General features: G+C 43.0%; 2 protein-coding genes across 2 annotated transcripts in view; both read left to right on the top strand.

Moving 5' to 3' along the window:
* Positions 1-375: 375 nt before the first annotated feature.
* Positions 376-18,293, top strand: HTATIP2 (HIV-1 Tat interactive protein 2). The gene is made up of 6 exons (XM_079708899.1): positions 376-544; positions 876-1,071; positions 2,859-2,966; positions 14,496-14,633; positions 16,757-16,818; positions 17,499-18,293. Exons 1-6 carry the CDS (start codon positions 438-440, stop codon positions 17,722-17,724), a joined length of 837 nt encoding a protein of 278 aa, XP_079565025.1. The 5' UTR covers positions 376-437; the 3' UTR covers positions 17,725-18,293.
* Positions 18,294-21,141: 2,848 nt separating this feature from the next.
* PRMT3 (protein arginine methyltransferase 3) overlaps positions 21,142-23,884 on the top strand; it is a gene marked incomplete at both ends in the record, with an annotated part of 141,017 nt that continues 138,274 nt past the window's right edge. The window contains 3 exons of the mRNA XM_079709186.1: positions 21,142-21,169; positions 21,401-21,539; positions 23,177-23,259. Coding sequence (XP_079565312.1) covers positions 21,142-21,169; positions 21,401-21,539; positions 23,177-23,259 — 250 coding nt within the window. The remainder of the gene's footprint in view (positions 21,170-21,400; positions 21,540-23,176; positions 23,260-23,884) is intronic.

Genomic DNA, 23,884 nt, shown 5'->3' on the forward strand with positions numbered 1-23,884 from the left:
TAGAAGGGAAGGGTTACGTTTTGATGTGGTGAATTCAAGATGAAGATGTCCAACACACAGTTGACATTACAGGTTTTAGAAAGGGATCAACGAAGATCAAGGCTATTGGCTGAGGCCTTGGATGAGGGCGAGCTCAGCCCAGGTGGTGAGGGAGAACGCCGGGGAGAAGGTTCCGGAAATTCCCGATATTTAGGAAGTGGTCTCCGAGCTTCCTACCTAGCCTAGTGCTGCGCACGTGCTCTGGGCCCCCCCTCGCCGGCGCCCAGGCACTCTCTGGTCCACGCGCGGGCCACCCCTCCACATCCCGCCCCTGTGGGCGGGGTGAGCAGCGATAGAGCAAAGTCACCCGGAAGACGAAGTCGGGTAGGCGCGGACCGGGGAGGGCCCCCGCAGAGTCGGGCTAGGGGAGGAAAGCGCCTGGCGTGAGGGATGGCCGGATGTCCCGGCCCGGAGCCCTGAGCGCGGCGGTGGCGGCGGCGGCGGCGCTGGTGGTCGCGCTGCTCCTGCTGCAGCCTGAGGACGCGGGGCCGGGGGCCGGCTCCAGGTAAACCCTCCGCGTGAGGGACCAAGCTGGGCTCCGCGCCCCTGCGGGCGGAGGCAGGAGGGGCCGGAGTCGGGGACACCGTGGGGGAACTAGGCCTCCTGGTACCCGGGCGCATTCCTTGTTCCAGCCCCTTGCAAGGTGTGGGTTTGGCTCAGAAGCGGGGAACCAATACGGCGCCCCGCCCTGAGGGTGACTCTGCACTTTCCCCCGCGCCCAGACTGCAGAGAATAACCGTATCTTCCTCCAGAACAAATAACCTTTGTTCCCAGGGTAAGCACGGCTGTCCCTTTAAATATCCCGAGACCAGCACCTGTTAATATTATTTCTGTAGCGTGGCCGAGACAGAAGCGCTACCGAGGCTTCGGGAAGACTTCAGGATGCAGAATAAATCCGTCTTTATTTTGGGTGCCAGCGGGGAAACCGGCAGAGTGCTCTTGAAAGAAATCCTGGAGCAGGGCCTGTTCTCCAAAGTCACGCTGATTGGCCGGAGGAAGCTCACCTTCGACGAGGAAGCTTATAAAAACGTGGTGGGTATTTGAGCTGGGACTCAAAAATGTACCCGCAGTGGTTCTTCAGAGTGAGCATATTTTATGCTGCAAGGCTGAACATTGCCCTGCAATGGCGGCAGGAGGTGTTCAGAGCGTGACCTCGATTGGTCTGTGAGAGGCCGTACTGGAAGCTGGATTGTAGGTCCAGGTGGGCCTCCCCCTCACTGCCAGGCCTTGGACAAAGCCCTTTTCTCAGGCTATGTCCCCATAAAATGGGGCCTAAGTGTAAGGGGGTCTAGGGAGACAGAGAAGAGCCATGCTTCCAGGGTCCTTTAAGCTGGCTTCTAGAAAAAAAAGCCCTGTGACCTTGGGTAATTTTCTCAACCCCATTGCTTGTTTTGTCTACCTGTCCACTACACACTAAAGTTAGCGAATCAGAAATTGCTTTGCAGAGGGGGAAAGGTCTATGGCGCTGAGAGGTGGGGTTATTCACCTACAAGAATTTGCCCTGCCTGACTTCTCAGGGCTGCAGGCTTGTGTCTGTAAGTGCAATAGTCCCTTTCCTGTCACTTACACTTTTCGTGGTTAACCCACTGATAGACCAGACTTCAGTCTGGTGTTAACCCCTAAATATTTGAAACCTGAGCTTGGTGGAGGTTCCTTTCCCATTGTAAATGGAGTTATTTGTGAACTGCAATAAATTAAACTATAGTGTAATTCTGAGACACGCCCCCCCCCAACCTGGACCCACAGGTAGAACATTCCAAATAACAAACAGTCTCACAAATACATGTTCATGACTCCTGCAGGTCCATGATCAGGTCACTTTGCATATGTCTTTGGTCCCTCAGGACTTTTCTGTTAAAATGGACATCTTTGTTCAGACTTAGGCAGGTAATATGTGATCTTCATCGCCTGGCTTCGTGGGGGTGTGTCAGACACCTGTGGTCATTAGAAACTGAAATCGCGTTCTGTGCTTTGACAGTTGAGTTTTGGTGGCGCCTCTTTTGGTCAGGCACTTTTTGTAAACATACTTTTCTTCAGCATTGTGTATGGTGCCAGGAAAATGCTTTTGAAAGAGTCAATAGTAGAGAGGGAAAGCAACATTTTATTTAAAGTCCTGAATGATGGGAACTTCCCAAACTTTTCTTTTTTAAGCTTCACAACAAACTTAAGAGGTTAGATGGAGGTTCTTAAATTTCCATGGGCATGAGAATTACCAAGGGTGCTTATTAAAAGTGCAGTTTCTGATTCAGGAGTATTGCTGTGAGACCTAGGAATATGCCTTTTTGTCAAGCACATGCTGACTGATTCTAATGCAGGTGGGTCATGGTGTAGACTGAGGGAAAGATTATCGTTCACATTTTACTGCTGAAGAAACTGGGACATATAAGTAACTTGGCCAAAATTATTAACATGCCTAGTAAGTAGCAGACTCAAGACTCAAACCTAGGTTTTGAGACTCCAAACACCATTTCCTTCGCCAACATATACCTCATTGGTATTTCTCCTGGTAGTATACAGACAGGTCTTTTATTTTTCCAGAGAGAAAAGTATAACTGAACCTGACTTTAGAGCTCTAGATCACACCTAGTCCAATTGTGTGTACTGTGGACGTATAAGTACATTGTTGATTTTTGAATTCAGATTAATTGCTTTTTGGTGGGAGAAAATGAGCTTGCAAAATTTGATGTTAAGTGGGTGGACTCTTTAGTAATGTCCTGTCATTTATTCTTTAAATCTAGAGGGGGTATTTTTGTCTGTTTTTTTCTTTTGTTTTGTTTTAATAACATCGAGTAATATACAGCTATGTCTTTGTTGTCTAGAATCAAGAAGTAGTGGACTTTGAGAAATTGGATGACTACGCTTCTGCCTTTCAAGGTCATGATGTTGGATTCTGTTGCCTGGGTACCACCAGAAAGAAAGCTGGGGTGGTAAGGAAGGAATCTACCCTTTTCCCTTTTCTCTGGTCAGTAATGTCAAAGATTCCATTTTTGCTCCATCTTTTGCTTTATATTTGCTGTGCTTAAGTGTAAATTAGCTCTTATCATTTAAGATTCCATATACTGCCCTAGCCTTTGCTATACTTTGAATAGTACTTATAAGTTCATCTTTCCTTCAGCATAATCCTTGAGTTCAGGCCTGTGTGCTGGAGATGTCATAAATATTTACATGGTCTTGCCTTTTGCAGATATCGTGGTCACTACTTGCCCTGACTTACGCAAACCATTATGTCTGAGTAAAAGTAACTGGCTCATGCTCTTAGCAGTAAGTTTTTTTGGTTTCTTTATAAATGTCTTAAACTTAAAGCATTCTCTGTCACTTGAGTGATTTGCTTCAACCTGTTTTCATGCCAAGCTTTAAACTTCTGGGCTAGAACATCAGAACAGAGGCATGATTCAGCTAGCCTCCGGTGATGATGACTCAGCCTCCAGCGATGATTCAACCCCAATGGTGATTCAGCCTTAACTGACGCAGAACTGTCCTAACACGCATTTTATTCTTTTTTTAATGATGTTCTAAATTGCTTCGGCCTCTAGAAGTCAAATTTTACTACATAGTTAGAAATCAGAGCTTACTATGTAGATCCTGGGCAAGTGTTAATACGTGCATCTTATTTAATTTATATCTTGACTATAGTTTATCCCTTTGACAAAATTTACTTGCTGGAGTTAAACATGTCTATTAAACATGCAGGACCATGATGCTGCCATGGGGGCTTACCATAGGTTTATAAACAGGCCCATGCATCAGAATCATTTGGAGAGCACAGAACTATTGGTTTGTACCAACCAAGGAGTTAGGCTCAGATGTATTTCTCTGGGCTTTCTGGTGATCCAAAGAATAATTCTGTTTATGCTTTCAGTAGGGACAAATTTCGAAATCTTCTGTATTTCTACCATGCGCCCTTGGGAACACATCTGAGTTTTGAGCTCTGTGCTGGGAAGTGTGGATTATCGAGAAGTTGACTCTCCCGGGAATTGGCACATTATCTCTCCTAGGAAGGGTCATTTTCCTGCTGATCAGCTCCTGCAGTCTTTTCTGTCCCAGGGACAGTCACAAGGCATGTGCCCTCTGACAGCACTGAAAAACTTTTGTTCTAGTACACTGTAGGTTACGTTGTCTCAAGTGCTAACCTGACTTTGGTGGTGACTCAGCAAACTAAAAACATTACTGCATTAGGCATAGAGCAGTTGATTTTCATGACATAAGGCAAATCTCATTATAGGGCGCTCCAGGGGAAATTCTAAATTGCTTTGTTGCATCCAAATCACGTAATGAAATTTTAATCAGAGGAGTTGGATGTCTTCCCTATCCAGAATATTTTTTTAAATGGAGTTGGTTCTCCACCCCCCAACTAAATACCTTTTGTTCTCCAAAATCAGTTTGGAAAGATAAAAAGTAATTAACAAGTGAGCAAGAGAAAAGACTGGTAAACCAAGTATAATCTCAGAAATAAGTTAGGGCTTAAATGGTTTAAGAGGATAGTGACAGAAAATAAGCTGACATTTCCTCCAGAAAGTCTTTTTTTTTTTTTTTTTAATTTGAAGGTAATTTAGATTGGATGCAGTATGAAGTTTGGAGGCTGTGATAACTTCAGGCAGTTTAAAAGAGGTGACAGTTCACAAGTGGCTAGGTAATAATAGTTGTTTGTGGGGTGGGGGAGGGTATGTAGATTTCCAAGCTCACTCCACCTGGTATTCTGGTCAGCAGCGTTCTCTGTAAAACAAAGAGAGCATCAGATGGGTATTGCCAAGCTGGTGGCAAGCCTAGTGTCATTCTGTAGCTGTTTTGTAACTGGAGCAGCCCACATTTTACTTTAGCAACTTCAAGAAATTCAGGGTTTCTGTCTCAGTGTTGAAATCCTGTGAGTAGCCCGCTTATGTCCCTATGACCTTCAGTTTAATTTGCTGGGGATGGATGTTATAACAAAAAAGCATAATCAAGGTGGCTTAAACAACAGACATTTTCTGTCTCACAGTTCCCAAGGCTAGAAGTCTGAGGTGGAGGTGTTGTCAGCATTGGTTCTTTCTGAGGGCTGAGAGGGAAGGATCTTTTCCAGGCTTCTCTCCTTGACTTGTAGATGGCTGCCTTCTCCCTGTGTCTCTTCACATGGTGTTTTTCCTATGTGCCTCTGGCTATGTCCAAATTTCTCCTTATTATAACAACACTAGTCAAACTGGATTAAGAACCACCCTACTTGGAATGACCTCATCTTAACTAATTACGTCTGCAAATAAGGTCACATTCTGAGGTACTGGAGGTTAGGACTTCAACACAGGAATTTTGAGGGGGTAACGTTGCAACCCATAAAATTCAGTCTACCCAGATTTCTTTTGACACTGGTGCTAGGGATAGGTCTGTTAGCTTTCTTCAGCTGTTTGGAAAACCATTTTCTTTAGCAGTAGCTGGTTAGATGCTAATCTTTTTTCTTTTCACATTCACAAGCCATAGTTGTCTAATGAACGCAGTGACTTTGTGACTTGGCCCTAATCCAGATCTATTGGATCAGAATCTCTAAAGTTGGAAGCCTATTTTTAACATGCTTCCTGGGGGATTCTGATGCAGCCAACCTTTTCTTCTTGTCAGACCTGCTTTCTGGATGTATTAGACGGTATTAGTCCTCTTCACCTGCTGGGTTTCCAGGTACTGTTGTCCCAGATAGCCTTCACCTTGCTTTGGTAAGTAACTTATGTGCTAGTGAAGGTTGAAATACCTTTTGAAAACCAGATCTACATTGGCCATAAGTGAAGAGCAAAACCTCACAGGGGCCAGAGAATGGTGCTTTCCCCTTGTTAAGAGAAGGATTTGGTTAGTGAGTTTGAGGGGGTGTGATTTAGTTTCACCTTTTCATTTGTCTCCTCACCTGGTAGGCACAGGCTCCAGAAGTCCAGGCTCTTGTAGCCTGTTGAATGGACGATGCCATTAATGTGATGAATGCAGCCACTGTCACACTTGTTAGACATCATTAAAGTCTCATGGCCTCTGATTCTAATGATACACTCTTCTAATCCAGGGGCTTGTAAACTACAGACTGTGGGCCAAATACAGCCTGCCTGTTCTTGAACAGCCCTTGAGCTAAGAATGTTTTTGTATTTTAATTAATTAATTAATTAATTTTTAAAAGTTCTTTTTCTTTTGAATTTTTGAATTTTATTTTATTTATTTTTTTATATAGCAGGTTCTTATTAGTTATCTATTTTAGACATATTAGTGTATATATATCAATCCCAATTTCCCAATCCATCCCCCCACCCCCCCCCCCACACTTCACCCCCCCACTTTCCCCCCTTGGTGTCCATATGTTTGTTCTCTACATCTGTGTCTCTATTTCTGCCCTGCAAAAAGGTTCATCTGTACCATTTTTCTAGGTTCCACATATATGCGTTAATATACAATATTTGTTTTTCTCTTTCTGACTTACTTCACTCTGTATGAGAGTCTCTAGATCCATCCATGTCTCTACAAATAACCCAATTTCTTTCCTTTTTATGGCTGAGTAATATTCCATTGTATTTATGTACCACATCTTCTTTATCCATTCGTCTGTCAGTGGGCACTTAGGTTGCTTCCATGTCCTGGCTATTGTAAATATTACTGCAGTGAACATTGGAGTGCATGTGTCTTTTTTTTTTTCCACTTTAAAGTTTTTATTTTTAACATCTTTATTGGAATATAATTGCTCTACAATGGTGTGTTAGTTTCTGCTTTATAACAAAGTGAATCAGCTATACATATACATATATCCCCATATCTCCTCCCTCCCACCCTCCCTATCCCACCCCTCTAGGTGGTCGCAAAGCACTGAGCTGATCTCCCTGTGCTATGTGGCTGCTTCCACTAGCTATCTGTTTTACGTTTCGTAGTGTATATATGTCCATGCCACTCTCTCACTTCGTCCCAGCTTACCCTTCCCCGTCCCTGTGTCCTCAAGTCCATTCCCTATGTCTGTGTCTTTATTCCTGTCCTGCCCCTAGGTTCTTCAGAACTTATTATTATTATTTTTTAAAGATTCCATATATATGAGTTAGCATACAGTATTTGTTTTTCTCTTTCTGACTTACTTCACTCTGTAGGACAGACTTTAGGTCCATCCACCTCACTACAAATAACTCAATTTCGTTTCTTTTTATGGCTGAGTAATATTCCATTGTATGTATGTGCCACATCTTCTTTATCCATTCATCTGTTGATGGAAACTTAGGTTGCTTCCATGTCCTGGGTATTGTAAATAGAGCTGCAGTGAACTTTCTGGTACATGACTCTTTTTGAATTACGGTTTTCTCCGGGTATATGCCCCGTAGTGGGATTGCTGGGTCATATGGGAGTTCTATTTTTAGTTTTTTAAGGAACCTCCACACTGTTCTCCATAGTGGCTGTATCAATTTACATTCCCACCAACAGCGCAAGAGGGTTCCCTTTTCTCCACACCCTCTCCAGCATTTGTTGTTTGTAGATTTTCTGATGATGCCCATTCTAACTGGTGTGAGGTGATACCTCATTGTAGTTTTGATTTGCATTTCTCTAATAATTAGTGATGTTGAGCAGCTTTTCATGTGCTTCTTGGCCATCTGTATGTCTTCTTTGGAGAAATGTCTATTTAGCTCTTCTGCCCATTTTTTGATTGGGTTGTTTGTTTTTTGATATTGAGCTGCATGAGCTGTTTATATATTTTGGAGATTAATCCTTTGTCCGTTGATTCGTTTGCAAATATTTTCTCCCATTCTGAGGGTTGTCTTTTCATCTTGTTTGTAGTTTCCCTTGCTTTGCAAAATCTTTTAAGTTTCATTAGGTCCCATTTGTTTATTTTTGTTTTTATTTCCATTACTCTAGGAGGTGAATCAAAAAAGATCTTGCTGTGATTTATGTCAAAGAGTGTTCTTCCTATGTTTTTCTCTAAGAGTTTTATAGTGTCCAGTCTTACATTTAGGTCTCTAATCCATTTTGAGTTTATTTTTGTGTATGGTGTTAGGGAGTGTTCTAATTTCATTCTTTTACATGTAGCTGTCCAATTTTCCCAGCGCCACTTATTGAAGAGACTGTCTTTTCTCCATTGTATATCCTTGCCTCCTTTGTCATAGATTAGTTGACCATTGGTGCATGGGTTTATCTCTGGGCTTTCTATCCTGTTCCATTGATCCATATTTCTGTTTTTGTGCCAGTACCATACTCTCTTGATTACTGTAGCTTTGTAGTATAGTCTGAAGTCAGGGAGTCTGATTCCTACAGCTCCGTTTTTCTTTCTCAAGACTGCTTTGGCTATTCAGGGTCTTTTATGTCTCCATACAAATTTTAAGGTTTTTTGTTCTAGTTCTGTAAAAAATGCCACTGGTAATTTGATGGGGATTGCATTGAATCTGTCGATTGCTTTGGGTAGTATAGTCATTTTCACAGTATTGATTCTTCCAATCCAAGAACATGGTATATTTCTCCATCTGTTTGTGTCATCTTTGATTTCTTTCATCAGTGTCTTATAGTTTTTTGTATACAGGTCTTTTACCTCCTTAGGTAGGTTTTTTCCTAGGTATTTTATTCTTTTTGTTGCAATGGTTAACGGGATTGTTTCCTTAATTTCTCTTTCAGATCTTTCGTTGTTAGTGTATAGGAATGCAAGAGATTTCTGTGCATTAATTTTGTATCCTGCTACTCTACTAAATTCATTGATTAGCTCTAGTAGTTTTCTGGTGGCATCTTTAGGATTCTCTATGTATATATCATGTCATCTGCAAACAGTGACAGTTTTACTTCTTCTTTTCCAGTTTGTATTCCTTTTATTTCTTTTTCTTCTCTGATTGCTGTGGCTAGGACTTCCAAAACTATGTTGAATAATAGTGGTGAAAGTGGACATCCTTATCTTGTTTCTGATTTTAGAGGAAATGCTTTCAGTTTTTCACCATTGAGAATGATGTTTGCTGTGGATTTGTCGTATATGGCTTTTATTATGTTGAGGTAGGTTCCCTCTATGCCCACTTTCTGGAGAGTTTTTATCATAAATGGGTGTTGAATTTTGTCAGAAGCTTTTTTTGCATCTATTGAGATGATCATATGGTTTTTATTCTTCAGTTTGTTAATATGGTGTATTACACTGATTGATTTGCATATATTGTAGAATTCTTGCATATCTGGGGTAAATCCCACTTGATCATGGTGTATGGTCCTTTCAATGTGTTGTTGGATTCTGTTGGCTAGTATTTTGTTGAGGATTTTGCATCTATTTCATCAGTGGTAATAAGAATGTTTTTATATTTCTAAATGGTTAAAAATTTTCAAAGAGGACTAATGTGTCATGACACATGAGAATATAAGAAATTCACATTTCAGAATCCATAAATAAAGTTTTATTGGAACATTCTCATTACTTTATATATTATTAGTGGCTACATTTGCACCATGATGGCAGAGCTGTGTAATTGCAATAGAGGCCTGCAAATTGGAAAATATTTACTATCTCACCCTTTATAGGGAATGTTTGCCAACCCCTGTTGTCACCTATACTATTTTATTTGATGTCTAGGAGGGGACTTGTGAAGTGGTGAGGTCCCAGATGTTTTATGAGACCCAGATCATAGCCTCTGTTTGGGTAACAAATGGCTATGGGACCTTGGGTATGCTGGTTAGCTCCTGTGGGCCCCTGTCTCCTTGTCTGTACTGAGAGGGTGGTGACCACCGAAGCCCCTTTGGCCTGCAGAACTCTCTGACTTTCAAAACACAAAGAAAGGAATGCCCCAAATGGAAAAACATGTGTGATAACATAGAGATTGACTCAGGAATCCTCTGTATCTATAAGATTTTATTTTTCTATCCAGAGCTCTTTCTCTAACCAAGATCTTGGTTCTCCCTCTGTACATCAAATATAGACATGCCCTCCAGGACACAAATAAATGGGGTCTCAGGTCATACCATTTGTTGTCAGTGTCTTTGTTTTCTAGTCTAATTTATAGGGTTGAATTGAAAAGGGAGTGAAGGAGAAAGAATCTGAAGCAGAAATATGGCCAAGTGGGACCCTTTGCAGAATGAAATCCTCCCTTCTTGGAAAAGGGTCTTCTTGACCTTGACTCATTCCTGCCTGCTTGCTTGTCAGTGCTGAAATACCTTGTCAGGATGAGTTGTTTTTAAGCCACAGTGTTCCCAGTTTGCAGGCATTGGTAAAGAATATTAGAAGGAATACTTAGTAGCTTTGGATTTTCATAAGACTTAAAATAAAGAATAATTAGAGAATTTGTCTCCCTAGGTGTTTGTAGAGCCCATGAAGACATCTCTGCTGTGTCATATCAGTATATTGTGTTTATTTTTTTGAGCAGGTGCTGGGAAAGGAAATTTATAGTGGGAATTTATTTAATCATTTCCTTTTTCTAGAAGGACTCCGATTCCTGTCTTAGAGTAAAACACACCAACTGTGGAATCATAAAGACACAAAGACATAATGGACTTAATGCTCTCAGAAGAGACATCTTTTTTTTCTGCCATATGGTTGGGGAAACTAAATATGGTTTTTCTGAAAATTGTGTTTCTGGGATATGGAGTAGCTTGTTTTAGTTTGTTCTTCTATTCTTTTATTTGAGCTGCTAGAGAACAAGAAAGGGTTCAATAATAAGATCTTAAAGATAGCTCCTTTCTATCTATAAAGGGAGTCTTCCTCACTCCAGAGAAAATCAGCGTGTGTCAGTATCTCTGAGTAAGTGTCCGGGGTCCACGTTTAAGTTTGGTTTCTGAGTCCTTGAAAGCCATTGACCCCTTTGCTTTTGAGTTTCATTCACCAGTTAAAAGGCCACGCATCAGGGTGGGGGACGTGAAATTCAAAGTTTGTGGGCTTGGAATGATGCGTATTTATAGTCAGCTTGAGGGCTCAGAGGATTTGTGAAATCGTTTTGGATTAACAGCCATTGATTGCTAATAAGACAGTATTGAGCTTTGTCCAGAGAACAGCAGTGGAGAAAGGTATGGGCACCTTGTCGACAGGACCCATTGAGCAGGGATGATGGGCTAAGTGTGAGGGTCTCTGCAGCAGCGTGGGTGCTCGTCCTGCATGGAGCCGTTGTCAGTCCTTCGCCAGGCGGGTGAAAGGAGGGACGCCAGAGGCTGATGGCTGGGGTGGTATTGATGTGCCTTAGCTGACTAATCACATTGAAAAAGTCCCATGGTATTTATGTCACTTTAATTTTCATCAAACAATTGGAGACGGCAGGACTCTATTAAGGAGAGGTTGATCCAGAACTAAAGCCAGATAAATTGGGGTCTCAGTTTAATCAAATTATCCCTTCACTGGCCCTGGATTAAGTGAGAGGGACAGCGTCGGTCTAGAGCCTTGTGATTGGCTGAAGCTTTCCCGTATTTTTAAAGACGCTGATGAAAGAAGAAACATTTTAACAGAGACAACTCTAATAATCCTTCCAAGAAATAGTGCTAAACCAGCAGCAGCAACAGAAAGGAATTTATTTCACTAGTCAGCGATGTAATTTTATTGGGAATAATGAACCTGTTATCAAAATCAGAGTTCTGGTGAATTGGAGTGAGGGGAAGAAAATAGATGTGGAAGAGAAATAGAGTGTTTTAGAATTTTTTGATGTCGTTTTGGGTTGTTTTTCTTGGCACATTTTGAGCACATGTAAAAATCTCAATCCAGAGAATGGCTCTGAGGAGATCAATCACAGCCCACTCTCAGGATGTGCTGAGTATTAAAACTGGTTTGCTGCACACTGATTTAAGAAAGCAACAACATGAGTTTCAATCAGTATGTAGGACAGGTCGCTGAGTCCGTTATTAGGATTGAATGTCAAAGTCTACAACACAGAAGGAGATGGGGATGATTCCCGGCTAAGAGTTAAGTTTATATTACCTAAAAAAAAGAAAGAGGAACAACACTGCCCTGCAGGTTGTGGACATAGTTAAAAATGCTCTGTAAGTGATAAGAAGAGAGGACGAGACAGGCTTTTGGGGTAACGGTGGTGCTCTGTTTCTGGATCTGGGAGCTGGTTGCAGAAGATGTTTATTAGTTTATGAACAGTTTATAGCCAGCTCTATACTTAGAATATATTTACTTTTCTTTTATGATCTACTTCAATACAAAGTTTGAGAAGTTTGCTTGGGCCCCTTGTTTTAGAATTGAATTCTGTATTAGTTTCCTATTGCTGCTGTAACAAATTGCCTCAAATTTAGTGGCTTAAAACAACGTAAGTTTATCATCTTACAATTTTATAGGTTAGCAGTCCGATGTGGACTTGGCTGAGATAAAATCAAGGTGTTTACAGGGCTGATTTCCTTATGTAGGCTCTAGGGGAGAATCCATTTTCTTTACCTTTTCTGGCTTCTAAAGACCACCTGCATATCTTGGTTCATGGTCCCTTCCTCCATCTTTAAGGCCAGCAATGGAGGATCAAGTGCTACTCACGTTGCCTAACTCCAGCCTCCTTTTCTGCTTCCCTTTTCCACTGTAGGGACTCTTGTGATAACATTGGGCCCAGTTGAATACTACAGAATAACCTTTTTCAAAGTCAGCTGATTAGCAGCCTTAATTCCACCTGCAACCTTAATTCCCCTTGGCCATGTAGCCTCCAACACGTTCACAGGTATGGGGATTAGGGCATGGACATCTTTGAGGGGCCATTATTCTGCCTACCACAGTTATGAATTAGTTCTGTTATTAGCTGGTGATGGTGTGAGGTAAGAAGGAACATGAGTACAATGGGGAGCACGGCGTAGAGTCAGGAATTTGCACTCTGCTCTCAGCTCCCTCACTTATTAGCCAGTAGTTCCTGGATCGCTGGACCTTGTTGTCACATCTCCACAGTGAGGGGGTTAGGCGTGATGTTTCCTAAGGTGCCTTCTATCTATCTTATGAAAGATACATATCTCCATACAAAATACAACATTTAGGGTCAGTAACTACCAGAGGGCAGATTTTTAATTTAAAGAAAATCACTGGGGTAGTAATCCAGTCTTCAGATTTGGCATCCTTATTATATGAAACCTCATTATATAATTGTGGGTACCCATGAAGTTCAGCTTCAGTAGACTTTAGACTGCTCTTCAGCTGTACCAAGTTTGAGGGTGCCAGACTTTGTGGTGGTCCCAAGAAGCTGTTACTACATGGAATTCCCTAGTCTGGGTACAGGCCGGTATCCTTCACTTAGGCCCTGGAAATCAGTCTGTATTCTCTTGTTTGCACCATCCTCTCCCCTCTTCCTTTGATTGCCACTTAGTTCTTTTTTTTTTTTTTTTTTTTCCTAATTGGATTTACCTTTTCTCTGCTTTCGCTGGACTTTTATTCATTCATTCAGATATTTTTGGAGCACCTGCCATGTGCTGGGCATGTACTGATGCTGAGATGTGAATTAGGAAAGACCCAACCGCTACCCTCACTGGACTGAGTCTAGACCAGGGGTCTCCAAACACTCTTTTTTTTTTTTTTTTTTTTTTTTTTTTTTTTTGTGGTATGCGGGCCTCTCACCGCTGCGGCCTCTCCCGTTGCGGAGCACAGGCTCCGGACGCGCAGGCTCAGCAGCCATGGCTCACGGGCCCAGCCGCTCCGCGGCACATGGGATCCTCCCAGACCGGGGCACGAACCCGTATCCCCTGCACCGGCAGGCGGACTCCCAACCACTGCGCCACCAGGGAGGCCCTCCAAACACTCTTGATTATATACCTGTCAGTAAAAAAAAAATTGCAGATGTACTCCTTACTAACGTGTGAAGTATGTTGTAAAACATACACAAAAATTGGAAATTAGATAGACTTTGTTCTCATAGTGCGTGGGTAGTGTTCTCAGCCACCCTGTGAGACCCTGCTATGTTAGAGTTGACACACAAAAAAATAGAGAAAACAGAGAGAGGGTGGTAGGGTTGTAAAGGATTAAGGACAAAGAAATGTGAGACTAAAAACAGTTTCTCGGGGACTTCCCTGGTGGTCCAGCAGTTAAGATTCTGTGCTCCCAGTGCCGGGGGCCCGGGTTTGATCCCTGGTCAGGGAACTACATCCCGCATGCCACAACTAAAGATTCCACATGCCTCAACTAAAGATTCTGCATGCCACAACAAAGATCCTGTACACCACAATGAAGATCCCGCACGCCACAACTAAAGACCTGGTGAAGCCAAGTTCATAAATAAATAAAATATTTAAAAAACAACAACAAGAAACCCGGTTTCTCAGCCTGATATTATTTTTCCTTTTGCTCCTTGCAGATTTTCTTGGTGTCTGTGTTTCAGCGTCATTGTCCTTGTTTTTTCTGCAGTCTGGCCTTGCTACTAAAGCTGGTACATCTATCCTGAGCATCATATTGGAGCCATTCCCAGGGTCTAAGCCTGACATTCGTGTTTTTTTGGATGCATTTTATTTGGATCCCCATCCTCGTCCACCCCCCCACCCCCCTGCAAGGACTCTTAACCTGCCCCCCAAGCTGATAAGTAATCTTTAAGATGAACTCACAGCTTTTTGGAAATAACTCACATCCTTTTCACCCTTAGGAGGGATTTGTTCGTGTTGATCGTGATTATGTCCTGAAGTCTGCAGAGCTGGCCAAGGCTGGAGGGTGCAAACATTTCAACTTGCTATCCTCTAAGGGAGCTGATAAGTCGAGCAATTTTTTATACCTGCAAGTCAAGGTTTGTGCATGTTTCTATCTTTTGTATACTTTGGAGAACCCTGGCTAATTGGCAATACTAAATAATATAAAATGCTAAGTAATGCCAAAATGCATTAAATGCATTATATTATGCATTTTTTATAACTACAGGGACTGCTTTTTTGCAGATATATTTAGTAAACAGGAGTGATTTGAAAGATAATTTCCAGTGTCTTCCCCTCTGTTGATTATCTAGTCATCATGAAATGAGATGTTGCAGCCCTGGTCTTGAAGATCAGCTCAGAATCTTAGCATTAGAAGAGACTTTGAGGCAGTGATACTTAAACTTTTCCAGAGTAGATTAAATGTTATTATTGGGTATGGTTCTTGTCCTCAAGGAATTATAATCTCCTTGTTTGGGGGGATCCCCAAAACCAGCCCCAAGTTTGGGATTGTGCTAGAAGGCCTCCCAGGACTGCCATATAGTTATCTTCACAGCCATGATGTATTACAGTGAAAGAATATAAAGCAGAGTCAGTGCAGGGAAAAAGAAGTGCATGGAGTGAGCTCTGGAGGAATCTAGGTTCAGGCTTCCAAGGGTCTTCTGCCAGTGGAGTTACACGTGTTTCATTTCTCCAGCAATGAGTATTGCCTACCAGAGAAATTCACCTGAGCTCAGGAGTCCAGGGTTTTGATGGGGGTCAGTCACGTAGGCACCCTCAGCCTAAAAAAATTACAGACTTCCAGAAGGAAAGCAAGTGTTCAGCATAAACCACATTGTTTGTACAAATAGTTTAGGCATAGTAAAGTACCCTTATCAGTTAGCTAATGACGGGAACACTCCTAAAATCTGAGTTCCCAGACACAGGCCAAAGGACAACCTGGCAAGCAGACCTTTCTAAGAATAGCAGTTTCAGCCTGGTACTCTTGTACACATGTTGCTAATAGAGACAAAACACATCTTTGTAAAAAGCCAACTAAGAAACGCACCCTCATAAAAACTTACATATGAATGTTTATAGAAGCATTATTCATCATAGACAAAGAGTAGAAACAACTCAAATATCCATCAGCTGATGCATGGATGAATAAAATGTGGCATATACCTACAAAATAACATTGATTTAACTATGAAAAGAAATGACATATTATAGCATGGGTGAACGTTGAAAACATTATGCTGAATGAGAGAGGCCAGTTACAAAGGGCCACAACTTACATGACTTAATTTATAGGAAATGTCCAGGATAGGCATATCTATAGAGACAGAAAGATTAGTGGTTGGCTAGGGCTTGTGGGAGGGGATGGGAGTGAGTGCTAATTGGTATGGGGTTTCTTTTGGGGTGATGAAATAGTCTAAATTTAGATTGTGGTGAAGGTGGGACAACTCTTCTGTGAATGTATTAAAAAAGCATTCACTGAAAAACTTTTTAATGCATTGATTAAAATGTATTGTATTTTTTAAATATATTGATTAAAATGTATTACTGCAGATTATACAGTGCTGTAGGTTAAGTGCCAAATGAATGGTATGAACAGGCTGAGAAGGAGGCGGCGAGCAGGCTGCTTAGTTCATAGGCCTTTTAAACATCCCTGTGGCCGAGCTTCTCTGGCATTTCTGTTTATAGAGATGCTTGGCGTGAAAATTCATGGATTGTTCAACAAATTTAATTTAAAGCCTCATCTAGATGCTCTGTCTCTTGAAATGTGGTGGGTTTTGTTAGGAAGTGAGTCATACAAGGGAGTCTGTGGTTCTTCTGACCTCCTGAAACTACCTGGAAGCCAAAAAAGGTTAAGGTCCCCTGGCCTGCAGCACTGATTCTGGAGTGACGGACAGTTCTTTTATGGCTGAACTCCTAACATGTCATTCTCTGGATCTGTTTCAGTAGGTCCCATGACAGGCTGGACTGACTATGCAGCCATTTACCCATTCGGTGCATCTTTTTTCACTCTCTACTACATATCAGGATTAACTGATCTCTTCCTTAACTTCCCAGACTCTCTGGAATCTAAAAATCTGGGGGAGGATATTAACTAGTATTGAGACCTGCAGAAGTAGATTGTCTTCAAAACCCCAAGTTATTCTTGTTTTTCTCTCTTAAGCACTACAGCAAGTTGGTCTTGATTAAATACTAAAGATGTTTTTTTTTTTGTTGTTAACAGGGAGAAGTGGAAGCTAGGGTTGAAGAGTTAAAATTTGATCGTTACTCCATATTTAGGCCCGGGTAAGTATTCATACTGCCTAAGAGTACACCACTGTTGGTTATTCCCTAGAAGCTGGTTTTTCATTTGAAGAGGCTGACAAATTTCTAAGATATGAAAGAAGTTGGCTGGAGGGAGATTGCTTCTCTGAAGAACCCACTTTTAGCTTTGAAGGAAAGGCTAGACGGTTGGTGGTGCCAGGTTCAGAATAGTCTGAAATTTTCTGGGTAGCTTTGGCTGCCTTCTTCTTTAAAATCCTCTTTGTGCCCAAATAAAACCATTTATGCACTGTATTAGTGTGTTTGGGCTGCCATAACACTAACACTGCAGAATGGGAGGCTACAAGTCCAAGGTCAAAGTGCCATCAGGGTTAGTGTTGGGTGAGGCCTCTCTTCTGGCTTGTTGATTCATTGCTTCTTCTCTCTGTGTCCTCCTATGGTCTTTCTTCTGTGTGAGTGGAGAGAAAGAGAGAAATATCTGATATCTCTTCCTTTTCTGTAAGGATACCAGTCCTATCAGATTAGGGTCCCATCCTTATGACCTAATTTAACCTTAATTACCTCCCTAGAGGTGTGTCTTCAAATACGATCCCACTGGGGATTAGCGCTTCATGAATTTGGGGGGACACAATTCAATCCGTAACATCCTGTATGGTCTGAATGCAATTTACCATCTCTTCCTCTGCTCTTCTTTTTCTCTTTAGAGTTCTATTATGTGACAGGCAAGAATCTCGCCCAGGTGAATGGTTGATTAGGAAGTTCTTTGGCTCCTTACCAGAATCTTGGGCCAGCGGTCACTCTGTGCCAGTGATGACTGTGGTTAGAGCAATGCTGAACAACGCAGTGAGACCAAGTGACAAGAAGAAGGAACTGCTGGATAACGAGGCCATCCACAACCTGGGGAAAGTTGATGGCTCTCTCAAGCCGTGACCACACTGGAGAAATGCTTTCTATTGTCAAACTCAACACCCATCACCTAATCGGTAATTTCAGGGTCTAAAAAAAAACATGTGCTTTAACTGTGGTTTCACTATTCTCAGTCACCCAGATCCAGTCAAAAAATGATCATGCTCTGCATCAGCATTTTAGAGCCTGATTGTACATATGTAGAATCACCCTGGGAGCCTTTCAAAAATAGAGATCCAGCAGCTCCCTGGTGGTCTAGTGTCTCGTATTCGGCACAGAAATGAGAGGTTCAGAGGCCCTACCTCAAACTTTCTCAATCAGAATTTTGGGGGTATGGGCACAGAAATCTGTTGTTTTATTTAAGCTTCTCTTATGGTTCTGATGCCACTGGTGGGGAGCCCAGCTTTGAAAGCTTGTCTGCAGAGTCACAGCAGCAGTGAAAACTTTATGTATCATGCAGATGAGTTCTGAACAAAAATTGTTGACAGTTGTGTCTCTGAGTTACCCAGTGCTGACTGCATGTTAATTGTGTAAGTAAACATTGTGCCTTACTATTTCTATAGAAAATATAATAAAAGTTATTATACAACTGAGCTTATATAATTCATGGGAGAATTAAATAGAAGAATTAAAATAAATGGACAAGTCGTGGGTTCCCTTAGATTGTTAGAAAATGCCCAAGTATCTGTGGTAATATGCAGTATTTTGGCCAATGGGATTATAGAATAGCAGCTAATATATATATCAAGTGCTTGCTAATTGCCAGCTTTTACCCATGATGTCTGTCCTTTAACCCTCCAAACAATCTTTATAATTCTTACAGGCAGTACTATCATCCCCCTATCTTAGGTGGGGAAACCGAGGCTCACTGTGGTTAAATGCCTTGCCCAAGGGCTTAAAGCTGAAGCCTGAAGCTAGGAAATGGCAGAGCCAGGATTCTAACCCAAGTGAGCCTGAATCCATAGCTTCTGTTTTTAACTACTCTGCAAGAGCATCCAGTATCTGTATATTTCCAGGAAGTTCCAGTTAATTGTTACTGGATCAGTACATGCCATGGATGAATAAAATAGAAATATTTGGGTTTCTTCCATGGTCTAGGATCCCTCTAATGATTAACTACAAAATGTTCACACAGCCAGTAAATGTATATCTCAAAGTGCTTCAGTTTAAAAACTATGGAAAAGGAAAGGAAGAGGCAGAAGGAAGGGTCAGAGTCAAGAGGAAAACACTGTTAATTTCCATCATGGAACAAAGGATAGTAGTGAAATTTGTCTTAACTTCTGTGCTGGCGGAAGCAAAGTAATAAATTTCAAGCTTCAGCAGACTCCTTTAGTGTGTGTGTGTGTGTGTGTGTGTGTGTGTCTGTCTGTCTTTAGAAGGGATTGGACATTCCCAATGTCAGTCATCTAGGAAAGAGGCATATTTTAGGATGGGGTGAGGACTTGGAATGTGGGCTTTAGGAAGGAGATGGAAGGAACATCTTCCTCCTGCCAGGTGGGGTTCCTTTGGGGCTGGACTCTGAAGAGCCTGTTTGTTTAGGTGATAACAAGCATGGGCTCCAAGAAGTGAAGCACGAATTAAGGGGACTCCATGAGGATATCCTGAGGCTGGTGGGCTCTAAAAGCAGCTAAACCCAGTGGCCAGTTTTAAGTTATTCTGTGTGTTGAAATTCCTTACCCACAAACCTTCTGTCAGTTCTTGTTCAACATTCTTTTCTGATCTCAGTAGTGAAGTGGGGTGATGGGAGAGGGTCTGTGTTTATCTTTGGAGTAAAGAAAAAAGCTGTTCCCTCCTAAGCCCAGCATTGTGGAGACACATAAACTTCAAGGAACAAGATTCTGGCCCAGTCACTCCTCTGGACTGGGTGTTACTTCGCTGTAACATGGAATGATTGAGTGTTAATGGGATTTAGCAGGTTTCCCTCCAAATGTTATGCAGACGGGGAGAAGATGGGCCTTGCTGGAGAGTATGTTGGAAGGATGAAGGAAAAAGCTGGATGAGCCCAGGCAACAAATGACCTTGAAGTTCATTCAGCTTATTGAAATGCCTCCTATGTGCCACTGGGCACGTAGGCAGTGGGTCTACATCAGTGAATAATAAGTCTAACCCAGCAAAGCCAGCAGATATTCTGGCAGTGGCCTGCAATATAAGGGGGCTTCCAAACTAATATTTGATGGATTCTGTCCTCTAGGGGTTTACAGTCAAGGGAAAGGAGTGCATTCAGAAGAGCTTAGCAATAATACAAGGCATCGTTCTCATTCAGCAAGTTTTTCTTCATTCAGCAAATTAATATTGAGTACCTACCTATGAGTTAGGCCATATAATACGTGCCAGAGAAATGAAGGTAGAGACATGGTCCTACCCTCATGCTCAAACAGTGTTGTGACTAAAGAAAGAAAGAAAGGAAAAAGCAAATGGTAGGTGATAAGTAAGAAACTAACAGGAGGCTGCTGGAATGACAGTGGAAACTACTTTAGAAAAGATGGCCTGAGGAAAGACTTTCTGGCTGAGACAAAAAGTATCTACCCTCGTTGTAGAACATTCTTAGCAAAGACCTTGAGGTGGGAAAATGATTAGCACCAAATAAAAGGCTGGAGGATGGGGCCCAAGGTGGAGGGTTGAGGTGAGATGTTAGGCGGATTATGCAGAGCCTGGTAGTCCGTGGTAGTCAATTTAACTGGATAAACTTGTGCCAAGCCCACTGCTAGCACCTGGCACTAGAACTTGGGACATACACTTTAAAGACTAAACTCCTTAAAATAGCCCTCGAGGCTCTGGCCCCTCTGTGGCCCCTGGTACACCCGCTGGCCCCTGCAGTTCCCTCTCCCCAGCCGCATCCCACAGGGACTAGGGAGCCCCGGAACCAGTGTGGAGTACCAGCCTCCCGCCTGCGTTCGACCTCCTCCGTCACCAGAGGGCGCAGCGAGCAGGTCGCCCCACCACTAGCTGCTCATCCCTCGAATAAGGGACGCACAGGGGGCGCGAGGCCGACTGCAGAACCGCTTCCACCTCTGGGCTCTGGGCCGCGGTTTAGGACCTCCCGCTAAGGCCTGCCGCAGCCCGAGGAGAACACAAAAGCCAGCTCCGAGCCTGCAACGCCCAGGCCAGGTTTCAGCGCTTACTCGGCGCCCGCTGCGTCAACCCTGCGGCAGGAGGCGGACCCCGGGTTATCGCCCCGCCCACCCCAGCTCACGTGAACAACGCAGCGGCCCCGAGGCCGGAAGTGCTCTCGAGCCGGCCCACGCGCTCTCCTGTTTCCAGGCGCCGCAGGGTTCCCGGAGCCTCGGCCCCGCCGCGTGCTCGTGCTCACGCTCACACTCACGCTCACACTCACGCTCGTTCCCGGGTTCTCGGGCCGGGAGGGCTCGGAGGCGGTTGCGCGTGCGCTCTCCAGCCTGGTCCCCGCCCCCAGGCGCGCCGGGCTCTCACGGCACCGCCGCCATGTGTTCGTTAGCGTCGGGCGCAGACGGTGGGTACCCCGGGCCCCTCAGCATCCAGGCCGCGCCGCCGTGGGGCCGGTGAAAGCCCCTCCCCTCCCCCTGCGCCTGGGACGCGGAGCCGGGGTGGTGGGGCCCTGCAAAGAGGGAGGGGGAGGTGCGGGGGAGGGCCCGCCGGGCCCAGAGCGTCCTCGCTTTGCTGCCCCTCGTCCGCCCGCCTGGCACTGGGATCCGAGGCAGAGCTGACCGTTTGCGTGTGCTAGGCGGCCGGGGCGCTGTGGAGGAGGAGGAGGAGGACCTACCAGGACTGTCAGACAGCGGTGACGAGGCCGCCTGGGAGGATGAGGAAGATGCTGATCTCCCCCACGACAAGCAGCAGACCCCCTGCCTGTTCTGTGACAGGTTCGTCCACCGCAGCGCGAGGCGCCAGCCCTAGGGTGGCCGGGCCCCGTGGGTCTGTGTGGTTTGCTCCTCTGGAGTCCAGCCCGAGTGGCTGCCCTGGAAGTCCGGAGCGAGGGTTTGTTGAGCCGGAAGACCCACAGTGGTTTACAGGGAGGAGACATGAACTGGAAGCCAGGTTACACTGCTTCACTTCGATGGGCCTCAGTTTCCCCTTGTGTAAAATGAAAGGGTTCTGGGCCGGATCTGTGGTTTCCACATCTGGTTGTGCACCTCTGTCACCTGAGACACAAGCAAAAAATACACAGATACTAAACTGTGCACCTCAGCCCTTCTAAATCAGGGATAAGATCTAGGAATCTGTTTCTACAAAGATCCTATCTGAAGTGATTCTAAAGAGTAACAAGTGTGGGAGTCACTAAACTTGATTAAATCCCTCAACCTTCTAGAACTGTTCAGGCTCTCCCATTCTATAGTTCTTTGACAGAAAGCTTAATCAGGTGTAATAGTTCCATTTGAGCCGTTTAAAGAATCACCTTTGTTAGGGGCTCCCCCCCCCCCCCCCCGCCATTGAAGGGGAAGAAATTGATGCCATTTTCACTTAGGGAAAAAGACGCTGCAATACCAGTAACTTGTTCAAAGTCACAAAGCTGTGGTTTGTCTTATAACCAAATCCATGTTTTTTCCACTTAAAATTCTGCCTCTTCATCTTTGACTTTGGCTGCTGTCCTGGGCAAGTGGGCATGAAAGAGGCCTGGTTGGCACTGGCCAGTGTTACTCTAATAACATTTTATCAGTATCCCCTGAGTCTGAGCATGGTGCTGATTGGTGGTATATTAGCGTCTGATGATTCGTCATTGTTCCCACGTGTAGCCTCATGTGGGTGGGTACGGGATGTCTGCATATATTCTAGTCGTCAAAAAATAATATTTATTGAGCATCAGGGAGGTACTTCTTTGTGATAGGCTGTGTAAATACTGTATAAATAAGCTCTCTCAGTAAACGTTTGTTGAAAACTGCATATGTGCTAAGCATATAGAAGAGGTAATGCAGGTTCTCTGCCGCGTGTTCTTATCTTATTACACGTCCTTCAGTTTTGCAGGTCACAGAATAAAGGAGCTTGGGCCTCACAGTGTCTATAATACAAATCCTTGGGGAGCACTGTAAGACCACTTTTTGAAATATGGCACTTTGGGAATTTACCAGCTATAAAATTAGATTTTATGCTTTATTTCTAAAAGCAGTTTGAGCTGTGTCAGTTCAGAGCCTCTGAAAGCAGAGTTGATACTTAGAGGAGTAAAGAATCTTATGCAGTGAATTTTTCATGTCTTAGGAGACCCAGTCTGTCAAAGGGAGTTCTCTTTCTTAAAAGCCTTGTGATAAATTCAGTGCTATTATTTAGCAAATTAAGCTCAACATTTTAAAGGGTAGTTTGTTTTAGGTGTAAAATGGGACTCAGAAGTCCTAATTCCCTTTAGGAGTGCTGGGTTCCTCTCTACAGGTGTGTTTGTTTTTTTTTAATTAATTGGAAGTAAAACTGGAAACCTGCAGAGTGAGGGGGAAAAGTTTATATCTAACATGAAGTCAGTATTTAGACTTCTTAGGGGACTATTTCATGAAGCTATTGCTTGGTTTTTCAGGTTATTTACATCTGCTGAAGAAACATTTTCACACTGTAAGTCTGAGCATCAATTTAATATTGATAACATGGTTCATAAACATGGTGAGTAATTTTTAGAATAAAGAAAATTTTAGTTGAGAAATTTAAGTTCAAACATTATGTTTTTCCAGACCATTCCTTTCCTATACAAGTCCAATATAGTGAAACACATGACAACAACTTACGAAAATGGCGTGTTTTTGACAAATGGCTTTTGAGGAAAGATTGATAAATAAGTCATTCTTCCAGATATGATTCACTGTATTTAAGCTTAAATTGCCTTCACAACTAAAAAGGGGAAAAAAAACAACAAAAAATCCTTGGCATGTGATTACATTTTAATCATTTTAGAATTAGGAAGACAAGGAGCGTGGATATTAGAATTAGGGAGAGCAAAGGATAGAGGTGGACTTTGGAAAAGGAGGTGGATCATTATGAAAAAAGACAACTTATCAGGTCAAAGCATAACATGGACTTCAAGGCATACAAGATTGAGTTTTATAAGGAGTTTGGTAAGAGAGTGTGGAAAAAGCAAGTGCTAAAGTTAAAGTGGTAATCCAGAGATTCAGCTGATGATTCTATTGAAACTTGCATCTGAACATACTTAAAATTAAAGCCTTCTAATTTAAATGAATATAGAAGAGCTACAGTATTCCACTAATATTAACTAAATATAGAATTGGCTTTT

Source organism: Hyperoodon ampullatus, assembly GCF_949752795.1.
Source record: "Hyperoodon ampullatus genome assembly, chromosome: 7".
Classification (NCBI taxonomy): Eukaryota; Metazoa; Chordata; class Mammalia; order Artiodactyla; family Ziphiidae; genus Hyperoodon; species Hyperoodon ampullatus.

Bases quoted from the DNA above. Each gene is read 5' to 3' on its own strand.
- HTATIP2 (XM_079708899.1), top strand. From the start codon at position 438: ATGTCCCGGCCCGGAGCCCTGAGCGCGGCGGTGGCGGCGGCGGCGGCG. The intron at 545-875 runs GTAAACCCTCCG...TTATTTCTGTAG, and splicing joins GGGCCGGGGGCCGGCTCCAG to CGTGGCCGAGACAGAAGCGC. The intron at 16,819-17,498 runs GTAAGTATTCAT...TTTTCTCTTTAG, and splicing joins TACTCCATATTTAGGCCCGG to AGTTCTATTATGTGACAGGC.